The sequence below is a fragment of the Indicator indicator genome, chromosome 1, assembly GCF_027791375.1.
Source record: "Indicator indicator isolate 239-I01 chromosome 1, UM_Iind_1.1, whole genome shotgun sequence".
NCBI lineage: Eukaryota > Metazoa > Chordata > Aves > Piciformes > Indicatoridae > Indicator > Indicator indicator.
In genome coordinates, this window is record NC_072010.1 from 11,169,029 (window position 1) to 11,189,115 (window position 20,087).

At 37.7% G+C, this 20,087-nt stretch overlaps 1 protein-coding gene across 1 annotated transcript in view; it reads left to right on the forward strand.

Annotated features, from left to right (window-relative positions):
• MTNR1B (melatonin receptor 1B) overlaps positions 1-11,468 on the forward strand; it is a 33,518-nt gene extending 22,050 nt beyond the window's left edge. The window contains exon 2 of the mRNA XM_054382392.1: positions 10,600-11,468. Coding sequence (XP_054238367.1) covers positions 10,600-11,468 — 869 coding nt within the window. The remainder of the gene's footprint in view (positions 1-10,599) is intronic.
• The last annotated feature ends 8,619 nt before the right edge of the window (positions 11,469-20,087 follow it).

Here is a 20,087-nt window from a genome sequence, read left to right on the forward strand (position 1 = left end):
TGGCCTTTTGCCACCCTAGACTATCCCGAAGGCAAGATTCTGCCTTTAGTGTGAGGGCATTGGTATAAAGGATCTTCACCCCTGAGTCTGTTGGAAAATGCAGCTCAGTTGCAGGTGGCTAGACATATACAGCAAGTTTAGTGCAGCTTCAAATATTTTGTCAACAAAACTAGGTTGGTTGGGTAGAGGACTGGCTGACAAGAACCTGAATGACATTGTCTCATTACATTGCTCAAACCACCACAACAGGGAAGCCCTAGAAGAAGCTGTGCGTCTGAACATTGTCACTGAACCCTACTGTCCTCATCATAACAGCAGTTACATTGGTACGGACCAAGAGCATGGCTAGCCTCATACTCTGTCCTTAACTGTAGATGTAAGCAGTAACTCAGGAAGAAAAAGAGAACAGAGCAACTCTATATAGTAAACACTTCTCCTTTATTCTCTCAGTTTGTGATTCGTTCCTGCTCAGAAGATTTCCTTAATGTAGTATGTTATGTCTGTTTAGTAATCTTTAAACCATGCCTCTTTCAAGTATTTTTCCAGTCTTCCTTTGAGTACAGGCAAGATCTGTTAAGATTCCACAGGTTTATTACCTATCTCCACAACCACCCCCTTCTGTTTGGTTCTAATTTCACTAGCTTCACTAATAGCTCTAGCTATTTTATTGGATGCATACCTCAGTGCCAGCATGTCACTATGGTGCCATTTTTTGAGTAGTGAGCTGGACAGGCACTGTCACTTATTCCAAAGTATGTCTAATAGAGTTGGTATTATCTAATACAGAAGAGCAAGGCTCGTTAATCTAGAGCGTTATTCCTAATCTGTGCCTTGGGAGACTCCCTGCACCTGTCTATCTCAGTTTTTCACCCAGGTGGTGTTGAGGAATTTTTTTGGTGGTTTTTTTGGTTGGTTGGTTGTTCAGTTGGTTTGGTTTTTTGGCGTTTTGGGTTTTGTTTGTTTCTTTGTTTTTTTGGTTTGGTTTGGTCTGATTTGCTTTGAAACATACTGATGAAGAGCACTCTACAATGGAAGTGATAACCTGTGTGTTCTGATTCTAGGGTGAAATTCTTGAACGTAACCTAGAAAGAGACAAGCAGGCTAACCCCAGGAGAACAGCAGGGCTGGTGAGTAGGGCACTCTCTTGGGACTATGGGAGACATAGGCTTAAGTCCTTTTTCAAAGAAAGGGTCTTCTGCCATGGAAGTGTCCTAACCACTAAGTGATAGTGAATTCTCCAGAAGAGCCTGTTTTGCCTCTTCTTCTTCCCCTCTTTTTCTCCGAAACACCCAGTACCAGGAAAGTTCCTGCAATTTAAGAAAGTATCAGAAGCTCTGAAAAGTATTTATGCCTCCATAAACATGCTATGTGATTAACTCTGACTTTGCTCTGGAAGAACCAACCACTCGCTTTGCCTTCTACCTGGCCGAGTGTGATTTATTGTCTGTTGTGGCTGGTGCACTAGGTGGCAATAGAGAGTCACCACTGCCAAACCACTAACCCATCTAAGGGTTACAAATCTCAAGCCTTTAATAAGTTTTTAACAGCTCAGGACTAGAAATGTTTTTTTACACCTACAGTCTATTATGAAGCTCATGGTGGCAAACTCACAGCAAGTACCAGTGCTCCCATATTTAACCTCAGGGAGAACCAGCCTGAGCATGCAGAAATAACAGAGGCTCTGTGCCCAAGGTTATATTCATACCTAGCTGCCAAACATGCCAAAATCACACATCACTAATCAACAGGGCAACTTAGGTGCCTCTTTTCAGCAAGACTATGTTGACAGCTGAGAGCTGCAGCTTATAAGCCTAAAATTCATCTCCTGCAAACGTTGCTTCCAGCACTGGCTCACAGTTGCAAATGCAGGCCTGAGAACCATGTCAATTTGCAAGTCACTAAGCCGCAGTCACAAACTCCTTTTTACATTCAGTGCTTCTATTCCTCTCGATCCTGCATTCTTTTCATTGCAGCACAATGCAAAAAATGAGTGTACAAATCATTCTCCACTAAACTATCCCATAGTGGGGTGTTTGTACTGTTTCATCTTAAGGATAGAAGTTCCTCTTGTCACCTTCTACATAACAGCATAGTATTGTAATCCAATGAGTGGATGACTAAGATTTAAACCCTATTGCTTTGTATTTCAGAATCTTTTTTTTTTTTTTTCTGTGAAAACATGGGCATCTAACTTTCAGGGTTTCTAGACCTGAATTTCCTCTGAGCAGAAAGCTCTCCCAAAGCCTTTAGGTAGCTGCACAATAAAAGGTAGCTGCCACAGTAAATACTCTCCTCTTCTGCATCTAATACAGTCCCGAAGAGCAAAGGAATATAGGAAGGCTGGACATTCTTCAATAAGGAAATCTTTAAGGTGCAAGAACAGACTGTCCTTGTGTGCTGAAAGACAAGCCAGCAAGGAAGATCAGCTTGGCTGAACAGAGAGATTTGACTGGAACTCAGGAAGAAAAAGAGAGTTTATGACCTTTGGTAGAAGGGGCAGGTAAATCATGAAGACTGCAAGGATATCATGATGTTATGAAGGAAGAAAATTATAAGAGTTTAAGCCCAGCTACATATTAATCTGCCTACTGCTGTAAAAGACAATAGCAAATGCTTTTATAAATAGAAGAGCTAAGGAGAATATCCATCCTTTATTGAATGTGGTGGAAAGCATAGTGGCCAAGGGTAAGGAAAAGGCTTCTTTGCCTCATTTTGTAATAGTAAGACCAGTTGTTCTCTGAGCATCCAGCCCCTTGGTGTCCAAGGGGAAGTGGTTAGTGACCTGCCACACCACTTGAAAACATACAAGTCTATGAGGCCAGATGGGATCCATCCAGAGACACTGAGGTACTGAAGGAGCTGGTGGAAATGCTCACCAAGCCACTTTCCATCATTCGCCAGCTAGTCCTGGCTAACCAGGGAGGTTCCAGTTGACTGAATTTAGCAAATACGATGCCTATCTTCAAAAAAGGCTGGATGGAAACTACAGGAAACTACAGACCTGTCAGTCTGACCTTGGTGCTTGGGAAGTTTATAAACTAGATCATGCTGAGTGCCATTATGCAGCACATACAGGACAACCAGGCGATCAGGGCCAGTCAGCATGGGTTTATGAAAGGCAGGTCCTGCTTGACTAACCTGATCTTCTATGACAAGGCGATTTGCTTACTGCATGACTGTGGATGTTGTCTACCTAGGTTTTAGTAAAGCCTTTGACACCATTTCCCACAGTATTCTCCTGGAAAAACTGGATTCTTCTGTCTTGGTCAGGCATACACTTTGCTGAATTAAAAATTAGCTGGATGGCTGAACCCAAAGAGTGGTGATAAATGAATTAAAACCAGGAAGGAGGTTGTAGTAAGGTGGGGAAAGAAGCAATAAGACAAGAGAAAATGGCCTAAAGTTGTACCAGGGGAGGTTTAGCATGAGCAACAAGAAAATTTCTTCACCAAAAGGGTTGTCAAGCAGTGGAAGTCAATCAAGGCTGCCCAGGAAAGTGGTTGAGTCATCATCCCCAGGGGTGTTTAAAAGACGTGTAGATGTGGTGCTTAGTGACACGGTTTAGTGGTAGACTTGGCAGTGCCATCTTAGCAATTGAACTCTGTGATCTTAAAGGTCTTTTCCAACCTGAATGATTCTATGATTCCACTCATAGTGATGGTAAAGAATTTTCTTTATACACATCATAGGATAATTATAGACACCAAAAGATTTAAACAGTGTCATAGAACATGTTTCTTTAAAAGAAATAACCTGGATGTTCCACAGATCAAAGCCTTGTCTTGATTAATGTCTGTGTTTTTTTGTTAGTCTTTAAGATATTGCAGTTCTAGTGAAAATACATTGCTTGCCCCTTTCCATTCCACCAAAGCCTGCAGTATACCCCACTAATATCTGAAACCATGAAATATACTATAAAGGAATGTATCACCAATTTAAAACTGTCGTGTTCTAAGAGAACAAAAAACCCATCTGGCATTTGTTTGGAGCATTATGTTAAATCTTCTGTTAGTAACAGACTGTTGAACGTTGTACTAGATTAACATGTCTTGGTAAATCAAAGATTGCCCTAGTTCTTGGCTTGTAGTGTAACAAGGAATTCAAACGTCAATGTGTGAAACACAATTCTCTGCTCCACCTACCACAGGTGTTCACTTCTGGTGACTTTGTTTCTGCTGATGTGAATGAGTTTCATATAGAATTAGGCAAATAGGTGGGTTTTGGCTTTTTTTTTTTTTTGATGGATTGTGAGAAAAAAACAGAGTTGATACAGGTGATTTTAAATAGAATTTTACATTACTTATTTGAAGAAAACCCCTACAGAACTACAAGAGCTTAAATACTGTTAAAAAGTGCTATTCAAAAAATGTAAAACTAGAGATGAAAATTAGCAGTGAGAAATTAAGAAGCATCCACATTTCTCCAGGACTAGCTAACATCTCCCTGCAAACCATCTGAGCCATATTTGCTGAGCCACTATGTAAAAAGAAACAAAAACCTACCCCAGTCCCTAGTTCTACCTGCCTACATGGTGCCAGTTCTTTAACCAGTCCAGAGTCATGTATTTCTTTCCATATTAAATGACAAACCTTAAAGATCTCCCACAACAAAGCTTGAAACAAGCTGCAAGAATGATAGGAACTGAAGAACAGTGGAAACTATGATAGGTCAGGAATGTAGGTGTTACTGGCATCATCAAGAACCATCAACAAGGTGGCCAGGGCTTCCTTTTAAAAGGCACCACCTAGAAGTTTAGAAAGTATAACCTGTGTCTGAAAGCATAACCTTCTATCATGTTATGTATTCTTCCATAACATATGCCATAACTAACAATTATTGAGAAAGACAATCACCTGAATAGGTAGCAAGTATCCTTGTGTGTACGGACATACACATACTGAAGAAGCTCCAGAAGTAGGACCAGCTACATATTTTCATCAGAGTAAGTATCTGTTTTGCCAAAATCTTGAACTCTGAGCTGGAAAAACACTCATACCTTGATCAAATTTTCATGCAGGCTGGCACTTAGAATAATTTGCTGCTTAGATCATTTTGCTGAGCATATTGGTCCATAGTTTGAGTTTCAGAGCTATTCTTGTACAACCAGGAGTGGAGACATAGACACATGAAGTCCGTTTGATATCAGTTTACTCTTAGTTGATATGAACCAGTTTTAACTGCTGTCTTAAAAGCTTTAGGAACTATGGGACATGGTTTAGCACCAGTCTTGGTGGTTAGATAATGATTTGGCTCAATGATATGAAAGGTCTTTTCCAACTGAAATGGTTCTATGATTCTATGAAAGGGGCTTAGGCTTTGAATTTTGTTCTTTTACCTTCATATAAAGTTCAAGTGCTTAATTTTTTTCATTGTTCTTGCTCTTGTTATATGGATCAAATGTTTTCAGTATTTCCCATTCTTTTTAATGAGACCTTTATTTTCTTGTATCTGATTAATGTCTCCTTTAAGTCTACAGCAATTCTCCCATTAACTTCAGCAGTCACTAAAGAGGCTTAAAAAGGCAGATAATTTACACTAATATAATTAATATAAGACAATAACATTAATATTAAAACTATAAAAATAACATTTTGTTTACACAAATTGCTGGTAGTCAGAAACAGAAAGCATAAGCCACCAGCAACTTCCATATCCAACCTAGTATCAGGATCAAGGTTACTTTTATCAGAGACAGGTGATTTTACAGCTGAGAAAGGATTTTTCATGCAAGAACCAGCACCTGCAGAAATTTGGAATTATTATTGAGATTGTAATTTTTTTTTCTTTTCCTCTTATATCATACAGGAAATAATTAAAAGACTAACTTACCTGGTGTATTTTGCAAATGCTTTAAAAATTAGAGCAACAAAGCCTTCTTCATGCTTAGTGTTTATATAAAAGTAACTTAAGAGAATGGATGGCACCATGCATATCTGGGGTAGTATCTCATGTCTTTGACCATAATATTGTCTAGAAACTGAGCCCAGATCCCGTCTTTATAGATTAACCTCAACCAAAAAAGCTATTGGAAGCCTTCTAGAAGCCTCTTTTTTAAGTTCATTTTGAGTACAGGGGATGCAGGTATCTGGAAGAGGCATGAAAATGGGAGTCACAGAGTGAGCTAGCAATAGAGAAATGCCTAGTGTTTATAGACAGTGTGTCACTCTTACTTCTTCTTGAGCATGTCTTTTACTGTGAACTCTCCAGAGAAATGATTGGCTTCTTTTTATAGAATGATATGACTCTTATTTACTTCATTAAAGTCAAGATCTTGCTCCTCTTCCCTTAATACAGATAAATACCTACAGGTAGTTGTCAGAGTGATATGGTAGAAAAACTCTAGTTATTATCCTTCTCAGACAGTATAAGAGGGTATCTAATTATAAATAGTACTGATTATTAGAGGAGTTTTTAAGCCATAAGCCTAAGCAAAGAGTTTTCCCACTTTTATCCTGACTGAAGTCATAATGAAGCAAGAAATATGAGTTTTCCTCAGGGTTAGGATATCAAATACAAGAATAAAGCAACTGTCCTGAGTTAGTCCTTGGTATTAAAAAAAAATGCCAATACATCATAGTCCTATTCATTCCCTTTCTGCCTTAATTGTCCCTACTCCTTAAATTGTTGCTACGCAACATCCCAAATGTGCCAGCAGAGGTGAAGGCAGAGAAAACTGCAACAGTCTGCACAACAGAAAGTTCTTCACAGAAAGTGTGATCTGCCATTGGAATGTGCTGCCCAGGGAGGTGGTGGAGTCACCGTCCCTGGAGGTGTTAAAAAAAAAAAGGATTGGATGTGGCACTTGAAGCCATGGTTTAGTTAGTCATGAGGTGATGGGTGATAGATTGGACTTGATGATCTCTGAGGTCTTTTCCAACCTTGTTGATTCTATGATTCTATGAATAGGCTTCATGCAAACAATTTTCCCATCTTGAAGCTAGGCCTTTTTGTGCTAAATAAGACAAGAGTAATGGATGCAGAAGAAGAGTATGCAACGACAAACATGACTGTAGCCAGTGGGAAACAGAGTGGTCTGTATCCAATGTGTAAAACACTTGTAAAACAAGTGTGTAACAACCAAAACACCATCCAATAAAAAAAAACAACAAACAACACAACACCACAAAAACCACCAGGATATATAATTAATAATTTTAGCAAGTTTGAGTCCAAAGGACAAAGAAAAACTTTTTTTTTACAAAAGTGGTTGATGATTTCAGTTACTTCTCTTTTTTGGTAGAGACATTAGAAGTTAATTGTCTTTTCAGAAAGCAGATACTTTAGCCCTTTTGACATTATCAAAAAGTTTGTTCTGTGGTTAAAGTGCTACAATACCAAGTCATACCAGCATTACGAGAGGGTATGAAAGTTCTCTTTTTCCTGTTAATTAAGGAAAAGAAATCAATATACAATAAAGCTTCATGAAATATCAATCTACTTCTGTAATACCCAAAGTCAATATGAGAACTTTCCTTTTTATGCACTCAACTGTCAATGTTTAAAACAGCACAGATGTGTATCTTTCTGAGACCCTGGTTAGATATGTGACTTTTAATGGCTTCTCCTTGTAATTATGGGATCTTTTCATACCAGTGACCAATATGTTTCATATAAATGAACATTATTTTCTGTTTGATGAAACTGAAATCTAGAAACAAAGTGCATGAGGTAAATTATGGAAATAATGGTAATAACATGATCATTTTGTTGTTTCTATTTTGTTACAGATAGCAAAAAGTTACCTTTTTTGGTTATCTTATGAATGTATTTATAGCCACTGCAACTGCTATCTTAGGTCTATCAAGGAACATTTACTTTCTCCAATCACTTAAAAGACCTCCAGTACCTTACATATATTTTATGATTTCAGAAAGTTTCTCTCTGCTGTTGTAGATTATTCATTGTAGTAATATAATACTAATACTTCATTTCACAGTCAGCCACACAGAAAGAAAACACATTGAGCTTTACTTTGCAGTGCACAGTGTGAACATCTGACCTGGTAAACAGCCATAAAAGTGATACATTATTTGAGGCCTTTATAGATATTCACCATTTTTCTTCTGTGTTGTAAATTGGTGAGTTATGGTTTTGACAAGTTCATTGCTAACTGTCCTTATTCATTGCAGAGGGACATTTTCAAGAAGTCCTAAATTGCACACAAAATTTTGAAATTCTCTTGCCAGATGTGCTTTACTGTAAATTTCCAAGTATGATGGAAATAGCTGAATTCTCACAGGATTTTGACTGACCATTGCATTTTAGGTATAGGCTGATGCTGGGAGACCTTAGAGCTCAGATTAGTCTTAGCATACATCCCGGACTAAACTCTATCTTTCTCCAAAAGGCATTCTCAACCGGAAAAAGGTATTTTTTTACCTTTCTTTCTCTCTCCTGACTTCTCTACCTTCTAATGTCAGATTCAACAATGTAACAACCGTAAGAGAAATCCTTGTTGCCACGATGCAAATATACATTCTGGTGAAGATGCTCCTACTCTTTTGTCAGTATAACCTTTTATCATGTCTATTTTATGGCTAGAAGAGGCCTTCAAAGTCACATCATCCTTTGTGCACTCAAAACAGGAATCAGCTGTATCTATGCCAGCATTGACAAGTGTTTATTTAACTTTTCCTTAAACCTCCAATGGCAGACTCAAAGCAAGATGTTCCAGCACTTCTTGCCATTAAAATATTTTTCTCTGTGTCTGATTTGAAGGTTCCTTGTGACTGAAGCTTGTTTGTGTTCATCACAGTTACAGGAATGGATTGCATCATTTCTGCTTCACTTATTTGAAGTTATGTCCTCCTCAATTTTCTTCCTGTTTGTTCAATATTTCCTCACATATCGTGAAACCAGTAGATAATTGTTTTGCCCTAGATTAACTCTAATCAGAGTTTACTTCTTTCTTTGAGTACAAAGCCCCAAATGGGAGACATTTTTCTACCACCTTAGCAATTCTGAGTAGGACAGAAAAATTACCTTATTTGGTTTTGCATCTGAATGTACAGAAAATACAGTACAGAGTACCGAGCACAGTGCTTCCTGCTTAGGCAAACAACATGGAATGGCCTTACGTTCACTACCATCCCAGTGAACTGTAGCTATGAAAACACTTATACAGCCTTTGAAGCATAAAGAGGGTGTGAGGCAGGGTGCTAAATGTATAACAAGGAACTGTCCAAAACAAGTTGTGCACCACTCTTTAGGTGAGTTATATTTCTGTAGCTACAGGTGGATAATCCTGCTTTCTGTTAAATTCACTGGCTCTTGTGTAAATTCTGATAAGTGTGGTCTTCCTCTAAAATATATGGAAGAAAGAGAGCTCCCCATTCCTCAATTTAGGGTAAGCAAGCTACAGATGCAGAGCAGGTGGAGCAAACCGTACACAGGTGAACTTCTGGTATTTTTTGGAGGAGTTAATCCTACCTGGTTGTTAGTTTTGTGGCTCCCATCTAACAATATCCTTATCCATGGCATTATTGCTGTACTTCAAATTAAATGGAGAACTGCTTTCCTAGGTGAGGATTAGAAAGCTCAGAATTCACAGAACTGAGCACCTAACTGTTCTTTACAAAAAAACAGTCATGTTCTACACAGTTTTAAAAGCTACTTTGGGTCTTTTGCACATCTGTTCATGCTGTGAAGGATTTTAAGAAAAAAAAAAAACAAACAAGTGTGCAAACCAGAAATGTGTTTTCTGCTCCCTAAATTCCAAGAATCTAAAGTTAGTGTCTCTACTTTGTGTCTCCTGTGAAGTTCTAGAGAATTATTTCACATTTCATTTTTCAGGATAGTTTGCTACCTCACTAATTTATTAAAGCATCCTCAGATACAGAGAAATTTCAAACTGAGGAAAAGGACACCCTTTAAAGAGAGACAATATCACCAAAATATGTTTAAATATCATCATCAGAAAAGAAGCTACAGACTCCTTTCGTAAATCTGAATGCTTTCTCTTGCATGCATTTATTTTTACCCAGTGAGCTTAAGTATGCCTTTATAAAGAGGTTGGTGAAGGCAGTTCAGCCTTCCTTAGTCAATCCAACTGCAGTGGCCATTCATGCAGAAAATATCTATACAACAGATAATTGTGTAGCAATTTAGAATACATGCAAAACAACACATCCTTCTAAACCCTGTAGACCTAGTCTTTGTATAACCTTCCCTATGATACCTCTCAAGCCTGTTCATATTAGAGTGGTAGGTTAGAACGGCAGAAAACTGGCACAATTTAGACTTTTTTTTTCCTTTGTCACCTCAATCCAGCTGTGGAGTTAGCTACACTGAAAAAACTCCACAGGTGCTTAATATGTCTTGCTTATGGTTACGTTTATTAAAAATTAAACCAGAAAGGAGGTATAATTCAGACACCAACAGGTTTGAAACATCACGTTCCTGCAGATATTTCCGTGGTGTTCTAAGCTGAACTGTAAAATTATTTCCTATACAGATCTATTGGTCTTATATACCTGCAGCTTGCTGACATAATTAATAATTTAGCATTGCAGATATCCAAAATAATGTATCAGCTTTTCTTCTCCTTCACAACTATGCTTGCTTTGAGACTTATGTCGATGTATTTTTCTTTTTCCCCAGGTAATGCATTTGTGGTGAGCCTAGCTTTTGCTGATCTGGTGGTGGCCTTGTATCCATACCCACTGGTGCTTGTAGCTATTTTCCACAATGGATGGACATTGGGTGAAATACACTGTAAAGTGAGTGGCTTTGTGATGGGACTAAGTGTAATAGGCTCTATTTTCAACATTACCGCAATTGCAATAAATCGATATTGCTATATATGTCATAGTTTTGCCTATGACAAAGTGTACAGCAGCTGGAACACAATGCTATATGTCTCTTTAGTCTGGGTATTAACAGTAGTTGCAACTGTGCCAAATTTTTTTGTTGGCTCTTTAAAGTATGATCCACGCATCTATTCATGCACGTTTGTTCAGACTGCAAGCTCCTACTATACGATAGCTGTCGTGGTAATTCACTTCATCGTTCCTATCACCATTGTGAGCTTCTGCTACCTTCGAATTTGGGGGTTAGTGCTTCAAGTTAGAAGACGAGTCAAATCAGAAACAAAGCCAAGACTGAAGCCAAGTGACTTCAGAAACTTTCTCACCATGTTTGTGGTTTTTGTGATTTTTGCCTTTTGCTGGGCACCTCTAAACTTCATTGGACTGGCGGTAGCCATCGATCCTATGGAAATGGCACCAAAAGTTCCTGAATGGTTGTTCATTGTAAGCTACTTCATGGCCTATTTCAACAGCTGCCTTAATGCAATAATATACGGACTTCTGAACCAAAATTTTCGGAATGAATACAAACGAATTTTAATGTCACTGTGGATGCCAAGGCTTTTCTTCCAGGACACATCCAAAGGAGGAACTGATGGTCAGAAGAGCAAGCCTTCTCCTGCTTTAAACAACAATGACCAAATGAAAACTGATACTGTGTAAATGTGTAACAGACAATGCAAGAGTTTCTCACAGAGAAACCCAAGAATATAAGTGTAATGTTTGAGTCTTTCTTGCTTACTTTTGGGTTTTGGTTTTATTTAGATAGCACTTCGTGACTGGAATACTGTCTTGTTGATAAAGCACATTGCTCTCAATTCATGATTTATACAAGATATCAACTGAAAATGTATTTCAGAATTAAAGCAGCAGGTGAGTGAAAGCTGGTTTAGCTTTGAGAGCTGAATTTTGCTTCCAGATATATGAATGAGGCATTTTTTCACTTCAGTAGGAGTTTTGCATTCTTTAGATAAAAATGGGATTCATTTCTTAGAAGATGCAGTGAAGGTACTTGTCTGTGGGCACAAGAGCTCATCAAGGCTGCAGGGTGGCATTTCCCTGCCTCCTGTAGCTGAAGAGAGGGCGAAGCTGATAGTCTGGTTTCCACAAATAAGCCAAAAATCACAGTTGTGTGCATGTATTGGTGACAGTAGTAGTACCTTTGTATCAAACTTGTAAATTATAGAGAAGAATATTTGTGTAAAAGTAATTATTAACATTAGAACCTTTCCACACAGGTTTTTCATGCTTACTCAGTTTGGGAATACAGTGTATTTACTATGTTCATCTTTTGTGGGTAATTTTATGGTAAATAATACAATACAAACTAATTTTTTTCTTACACATTTACTTTATGTAATATTCTTCCTTTAGAGAGGATTGAATTTTCATTGTGCTCGATTTATATACATAGATGTATACATCCAATGTCATCTGATCCCCTTTAGCAAGACTTATGGATTTGCATCAGGCTGGAAATTACAGCATATGACCTGTGATCATCTGCAGTGGCAACTGGACACTAGATGCAACATCCTAGATCATCTCAAATGATGGTAGACCAAAATAAGCCCTTTTGACTGCAATGGTAGATGAGATACTTGCCTCACATATCTTCATCTAATCTTGAACAAAACCCACTGTTGGTATCTAAGCTAAATTTAAATGTTTCCTGTGTTTCCTTCCATCTGTGATGATAAACACAGATCCAGGGATGAGATGCATTGCTTTGTAGAGGTGCTGTTTTTCTTTCACTGACTTTAGAAGGAGCTTTGATTACTATTTCAGACATCTCACTTTGGATAGCCAGAGGAGGATTTGGATTGCCTAAATGTAGGATATCTCCAGTGTAGGAGTTTGCACACAATCTGTTTTCTTAACTCTGACTGTCATTCATGAAGTTCTAGGAAATAATTAATTTTATCTTGAAACAGGCATTCTTACTGGTCAGGAAAACTGACCAACAGTACTCACTGACTGCATCTTCATTGATTGTAACAGAGGTCAGGTACCTTATGTAGACACATTTCAGGCAAAGACAGGTGATCTCAGTCACTGTGAAGCATACCTACAGTTCACATTTGCACAGTTCATATGTGCAAAATGATGATAAAACTACGATTTTCAATTTTATTTTCAAACTGAATTTCTTCTTTTTAAGGTAACACTTTATAACAGTGACCATACAGTTCACATTGCAATCTGTGCTGTACCCCACAGCATCATAGTAATTTATACAATGTGATTTGTATTATCTCTAAATCTCATTAGGGATCTATGCACCAACACACAGTCAGTGAAGTTATTTTACCATTAGATCTGAAATCACTCTTAGTAGTGCTATTCAGGGGAGAGGAGATAGACCTCTCATAAATCCATGACAGGTATTGAGACATGAAAAGGAAGAATTCAGGTTGCTATTACATTCCAGTTTGGGGTTACAGACCTGGCTGTATGAAACAGCTTTCTGTGGTAATGTTAACAAAGTATTTCTGTAGTAATGTTAATTTGTACAGCAAATATAGTGCTGCTGAAGACATAAAGACATCACCCTTACATTGCTATACTTACAGATAAACATCAAAGAACCACAGTATTGTAAATGTTTTATTTGCTTGCCAAATGTATATGTAAAGTACAACAAAACAGCAAATGTAAGAATTCTTCTAGCTTTAGTGTTCTTCAGATGATTTCTGAAGTACAGAAATCTTCTGATTTCTGAAGTACAGAAAACTTCTGTGAAGTTCAGTACACTAGGTCTCAAAGGTTAGTATCCTGATGAAATCTGAAAACTTTGTGTGTAGGAGGAAGAAAGAGATGGGACGGATTTAACTTGGTGCTAGGTAACAAAAACATTGCAGCTAAAAGTAGGCATCATTAATATGTAGGCTCTGCTTGGAACATAATCTTGTAAGTCTGACGCAGTTTTGACGTGTATTGTGTTTCTCTGTGACATCCACACCAAGGTGCTGAGCACACAAATAGTATAGATGTATGCTTACATGTGAAAGTTGCCCCAGAACAAAGAAGTGCTGTTTTTCCTTGCAGGAAAGGACACCAACTTTGCTTCATTGACAAGCTTGCTTTTTCTGACTATAAGTACTCAAAATTGTGATCTGAAAGTCAAAATTTGCTGTCTGACTTGTAATGAACTAGTATTAGAAGTAAATTGATTGACCTTGGTTTATCACTTGCTGTATTAGAACAGAGTCCAGAATTTGGATCAAATTCCCGTTAGTGTTTTAGCAGGGACACTTTCCAATAGACCAGGTTGTTCAAAGCCTCATCCCTCCTTGCCTGAACACTTCCAGGAAGGGTATCCACAACTTCTCTGGGCCATCATTTCCAGTGTCTCACAATAAAGCATTTATTCCTAACATCTAATCTAAATCTACCTTCTTTCAGTCCGCAACAACTATTCTTCATCCTGTCTCTATACTCGCCCTCTCCGTATTTCCTGCGTTTACCTGTTTAGGTACTGATAGGCTGATATAAGTTTTCCCAAGCTAAATAACTTCAACACTTTCAGTCTGTCCTCTTAAGGGAGGCACTCCCTTAAGCCTCCTGATCATCTCTGTGATCCTCCTCTTGAGCCACCTGAGCAGGTTCATGTCTGTCTTATACTAGGAACCTCAGAGCTGAACACAGTGCTTGAAGATTGTAATGCTTTGTTTAAAGAAGGAAGTGTTCCGAAATCTTACACTTCATCACAAATGATGGAAAATGTTTGGAACAGTCCTAAATTATCAGGTGTGAGTTCTACTACTACAACATTTCCTGACTAGAATCCTGCTCTGCATATTGTCTGCAAATCCAGTGGAGTTCTTTAGAATGCCAGATACTGATATTATTGAGTCCTGATGCACAGACAGTAACTCATGCTTGTTAAAGTCAGTTTTGATGTCATGTATTACTACTGCACAGCACCATATTTGAGTTCACTTGGAAATAAATGAAATTCATAAAATTTACGTTTACCTTAAAATCAATTACATAAAATTTATATTAATTTGGATTATTAAGTGCAACTTTTGAATGGTGAAATGTCTTCATGTAGCAATATTTTATTTTTCCATATAGTAACCTACCAATATCAAAAGCCTTAAATTCATTTTCTCTCTGATCTGATTGTAATTCAAAACCATCTTTTCCTCAATTTATATTTGAAGAAAAAAAAAATTAGAAATGCAATTTAAAATATAACTAACCATCAAGATAGTTATAACATGAGTTGGAAAAGTACTCATGATGTTCCTATCATCTCTGTGTAGATTTCAGCATCTTTGAGGAAGTGATGAGTTTTGTTACATAACAGTACTTATACCAGCATATCAAATATAGACACTTTCAGAAAAAAGAGGAAGAAAGTCAGATAGATCTGCACAAAGTAACTACTGAAGGCAGAATTAGGGCCTCAGGGACAAAGTTTATTTGCAGAAAACTTGGAGTGTTATCTTGATTAACAAGTGTTGTATTTTCTGTTTATTGAAAGAAATAGATGTATTTTCATATTGTTCTTACAATAAAACTCTGATCAGAAGAAAGCTTACCTTCACATAGGTGGGGGAAGACCACAGGTAAATTCTGTTTCAGTTAAGAGGAAAGTGGAGGTGTGGTAAAATCTAAATGAGACTGAAGTGATGCATTAGCCTTATCCTGTCTCGCCATGCAAGTGAAAAATTCACTCTCAAGGAAGAATTAAAACTAAAGATTCAGTCCTATTCTTGCTGACTTCAGTGAAATCAAGTTTTCACACCAAATTATTGACTGAATAGGCTAATTCTGCCTGGCTCATTCTCAGGGGCAGAAATACACTTCTGTCTCTCCACTTCTTCCTTTAAGTACACATTAAGATAAAAATAATGACTTTTATTTTCCAATTGTATTTTTAAAGAACTGCACAAGTCTGGGAAATTGCCAATGATTAAATATCTATAGAAGTTTGTATATATTTCTTAATATGTATATAACACAGTTTTGGTTGTCTGGAAAATTTCTTGCATTTAAAGGCATTTAGAGATTTAATGGAAAATGTGGAAGAATTTATTTTCAGTCCTATATTGATATGTTGCTATTTCAACTGGTCTATAATAATAAATCTATATTTTGCCTCGAGTTATAATAAGCATGTGAAGAAATCTCTGTGGATGTCAGCTGTAGAACATGTAAATGATTCCTGTTCCTTGTCTTGTTAATAACATATCCAGCTGTAGTGAGAAACAAAATGACTGAAAACATTTTTTTAAATCTATATTTTTATAAATATTTTTGTGGTGAAAATTTACTCTAGGGTAAAAATCACATTAGATATATTGTCAAAACCCAGATACTCTGAATTTAACTGGAGTTGGAAGTTGAACCAAAAGCACGTGACACACTGTGTCCCACTGAACCTGGTCACAGAAGCAAGAATGTCAAATTCACTAACTCTAGCAACTCTGGTGTTCAGTCCTGAGGACTTTACTTCTTGGGAAGAGCTGGGAAGGTTCTATGGTATATTGTTGGTGTTTACTCACAGAAGAATCTCATGTCATTGTGCAGGCAAAACTCCAAATAGTTGCAGAATAAAGCCTTGAAATTGTTGTACAAAGAATTGTTCTTGGGTGCAATAAAGAACAGCTGGCCACAGTAAGAGCATTTTTAAAATTGTATTTTATATATGGAACACATACCACCTAATTTTGCTTCTCTGTTAACTTACTGAGATTTCCTTTACCTACAGACATGTAGGTAGGATTAAATCAGATAAATGCATGCCAGGCTGCGATAAATGAGATCCATTGATGCCAACTGTGTTTTTTAATCACAGACCATTGAACACTGGAGGTTTTGTCCTTAGGACAAAAAAAAAAAAATAAAAAAAACCAAAAGGAGAAAAGAAAAGAAAAATAAAAAAGAAAAGCCCATGTAAACAAGTCGTGTGACCATATTGTAAATTGCCTCACAGAGAAACTTTGTGGCAAATGACCTGTTTGCATGCATTTAGTGTAAGTGTAACCATTTCACTCTGCAAAAGAAAAAACAAAAGGCTTTACAAAATTATGCAGTCCTGTTCCAAAGCAAAAAATACTCTACTGTAGAAAACACACACTTTGCAATACCTACCTTTCACCAGTCCCCACAAGACACTGAAGATGCACACAATAACATAAGAGCAAAATGTGGGAGACCCAACAATGATGTATTTCGATGCTTTTTATTTTGTCCACAAAACAGAGGTTGCCTGATTACTACGAATACAAAAGTAGTGCAGTGATGTGCAAGGCCTGGGAAGCCCACTTCTTTCTGGGATGGCTTATGGGAGGATCAGACCACATCTATTGCTAACACAAATGTTGTTCCTCTAGGAGATACTGTCACTGTCACCTCCTTCTTACTCTCAGCAAACTTCCAGGGATTTACTTTTTGGCTTTTCACTACATTTGTACCAGTTTCTTACATTGCTTCCTTTTCTTATGTCAGAAGCAGCTTTGTTGAGCCTTGTTTCCTCAGCCACAAGGAGAACACACAGCCTCATGCTTTCAATGTCAGCACTTTTTATGGTTTTTAACAGTTATTATCAAAATGGAAAATAACTCTGACAACCATTTCTAAGAGACTTTGTAAAACAAAGACTACCTCTGGCTTGAAACGTTCACATCTGTGTGGCAATCGGTATATAAGTAGCTGTAAATTTTCCCTGACAATCTCAATAATACCATCAGAATCCCAGAATAATTATGAGGGACCTCCAGATGTCAAATACTCCCCTGCTGAAAAAAAGATCTAAATAGATCAAGTTGTTCAGGTCCGTGCTCAGCCAACTTTGAACACCTCCAAGAATGCGAACTACACAATCTCTCTGCATATCCTGTATCAATATTAGATCACACTCGTGGTATATTTTTTCCTTTAATATCTCTTTGAAATCTCCCATATTGCAACTTGCTCCTGTAACCTTCCATTCTAATATTGTACCTTCAAGAACACTCCAGCTCTATGATCCTCTGATCAGGTAGTTATACACAGGAGTACAGACTGCCCTTCAGCTTCCCTTGACCTGCTGGTGACTCTTTTCCTTCTGCTGCCAACACATCCTCCTGGGTCCTGAAAATCTTTTCTGCAAGATTCCCCCTGTTCTTTTCTACAGAGTTGCTTCCTAGATTATTGATCCCCAGCCTGCAGTGTTACATGATGTTGTTCCATCCTGCATAAAACATCTTGCTCTTACTGTACATCATGATGTCCGTTTCTTCAGCTTGTCCAGTCCTTCAGAAAACTGACTGCTTTCTCCAACTTGGTGTTGCCCACAAACTTGCTAAGGATGCACTCTGTCCCATCATCTGGGTAGTTACTGGAGACTTTAAGCAGCATTGGTCCTATTATTGACCCCTGAGGGACCCCATTATTTACAGACTTTTTGCTGGACTTCATTCCACTGATCACAGTTCTTTGGTCCACCACTTGATTCAATTCCCCACCGACCTTTTCATCCAATTCTACAACCCTTATCTTACAAATTAAGAGATAAGAATACTATGGGAGATTGTGTCAAGGGCCTTGTTAAAATTAACATGTATGACATCCACTGCTTTCCCTTGGCCACAGCACCAGCCATTTCCTCATAGAAGACAGTGAAGATGGTCAGGCATGATTTCTACTTGATAAACCTGTGCTTACTTCTCTGAATCACCTGAATCACCTTCTTGTCTTTTATGAGTTTAAAAATTAATTCTAAGTGGATTTGCTCAATCACCTTCCTAGAGACTGAAGTGAGACCGACCAGCTTTTAGTGCTGGAACCCTCCTTGCCCTTCTTTAAAAAGATATGATGCTTGCCTTTTCCAGTTATGAGAAGCCTCGCTAGTAACCATAACATTTAAAAAATTATGCAGTGTGTCATTACAATGTCACTAGTGAGCTCTTCTCAGCTGTTATCCCATCTGGTCCATGCTCAAGAGAGTTAAGTGATCCCTAGCTCTTCCTTCCTCTACTGTAGGTACTGGTTTCCTCTCACAGATCCTGCTACAAAGCTCAGAGACTTGGGATGCCAGTGAAAACTGAGAAAAAACTTACTGAGTACATCAGTCTTTCCTTGTAGCTTCTCACCAGCTTCCCTGCCGTGGTGAAAAACAGACTCCCACTCTTCTTAGCCTTCCTTTTAATATCAATGTATCTATTGAGACCTTCCTTACTGCCCTTCAGCTTTCTCACTCCTGGACTTCATGTACTATGTGAAGGAGATTGTTGCACAAATTCTTATCTCTGTGCTTGCGAGTTTGAAGAAGCCTTTGCCTTTCCATCCCATCTGCAGCAGCCTGACATAGCGACTGGCAGAAGTAGATGCCATTTTACACAATTTTCTACAGTGAGAAAGGTTAGTTGGCACAGGCTAATCTTGATGATGCAGACTGAATGCATAGCCCAGTAGGAGAGAGATTGTATTGACAAGACATCTAATATTGCTCAATCTAATATTGCACAATGACATTTTGATCAAATACTACAGCATGTTGAGAAGGAAATCCTTTTGTGAAGGAACCTCAATCAATAATAAAAAAAAATCAGGCTTTGGAGTTTTTTCCTTTTATATTTCATTGTCAGCCTAGGGACTTCTCAAAGATATTTTTGACATTAGAAATGTCACTTTTATATCCTGCACTTTTCATTACTCTCAAGCAGAACTTCATTGAAAGCACATGTCATCAGTCTGGATCAAGCAATTATGCATTTCTTAAAGCATCCTTGTCAAAAACTACTCTTAAGCAGAATAACTCTTACAAATCAATTGTTTTTTTCTATTTCCTTGATCATTGACTCTGTTTAAAAGGTAGGGAACCAGAAATACTTATATGAAGCACATGCATTATATATAATTTAAAGAATATAATATAGATTTTTCATGTTGTGATATATTCCCCAATCCCACATCTCATAGTTTATATGTGATAATTCATAAAGCCAAGAGCTAGTCATCCCAGTGCTTTTCAAATAGTAAGCCCTGATTCAGTCTTCTTCCTGCTGCAGCATTTTTGTTGTGCTTTAATTGCTATGTTACTGGAAATCAGTATAAATTTTCTGTTTATAGGGCTAGATTCCTCCAAGGGTCTTAGTCCAGGACTTTACAAGATGTCACAGCAGAAAATAGGAATTTCAAGCAACATTACATCATTTTAAAAAGTGCATCAAAAGAATTTTTTCTTTTGCTCTGAAGTGGCACTAATCTTAAATTGGGTGTCACTGCAACACTATGAAAGTCTATTCTGCTGCTAAATTTCAAACAGATACTTACTATTTCAGAACA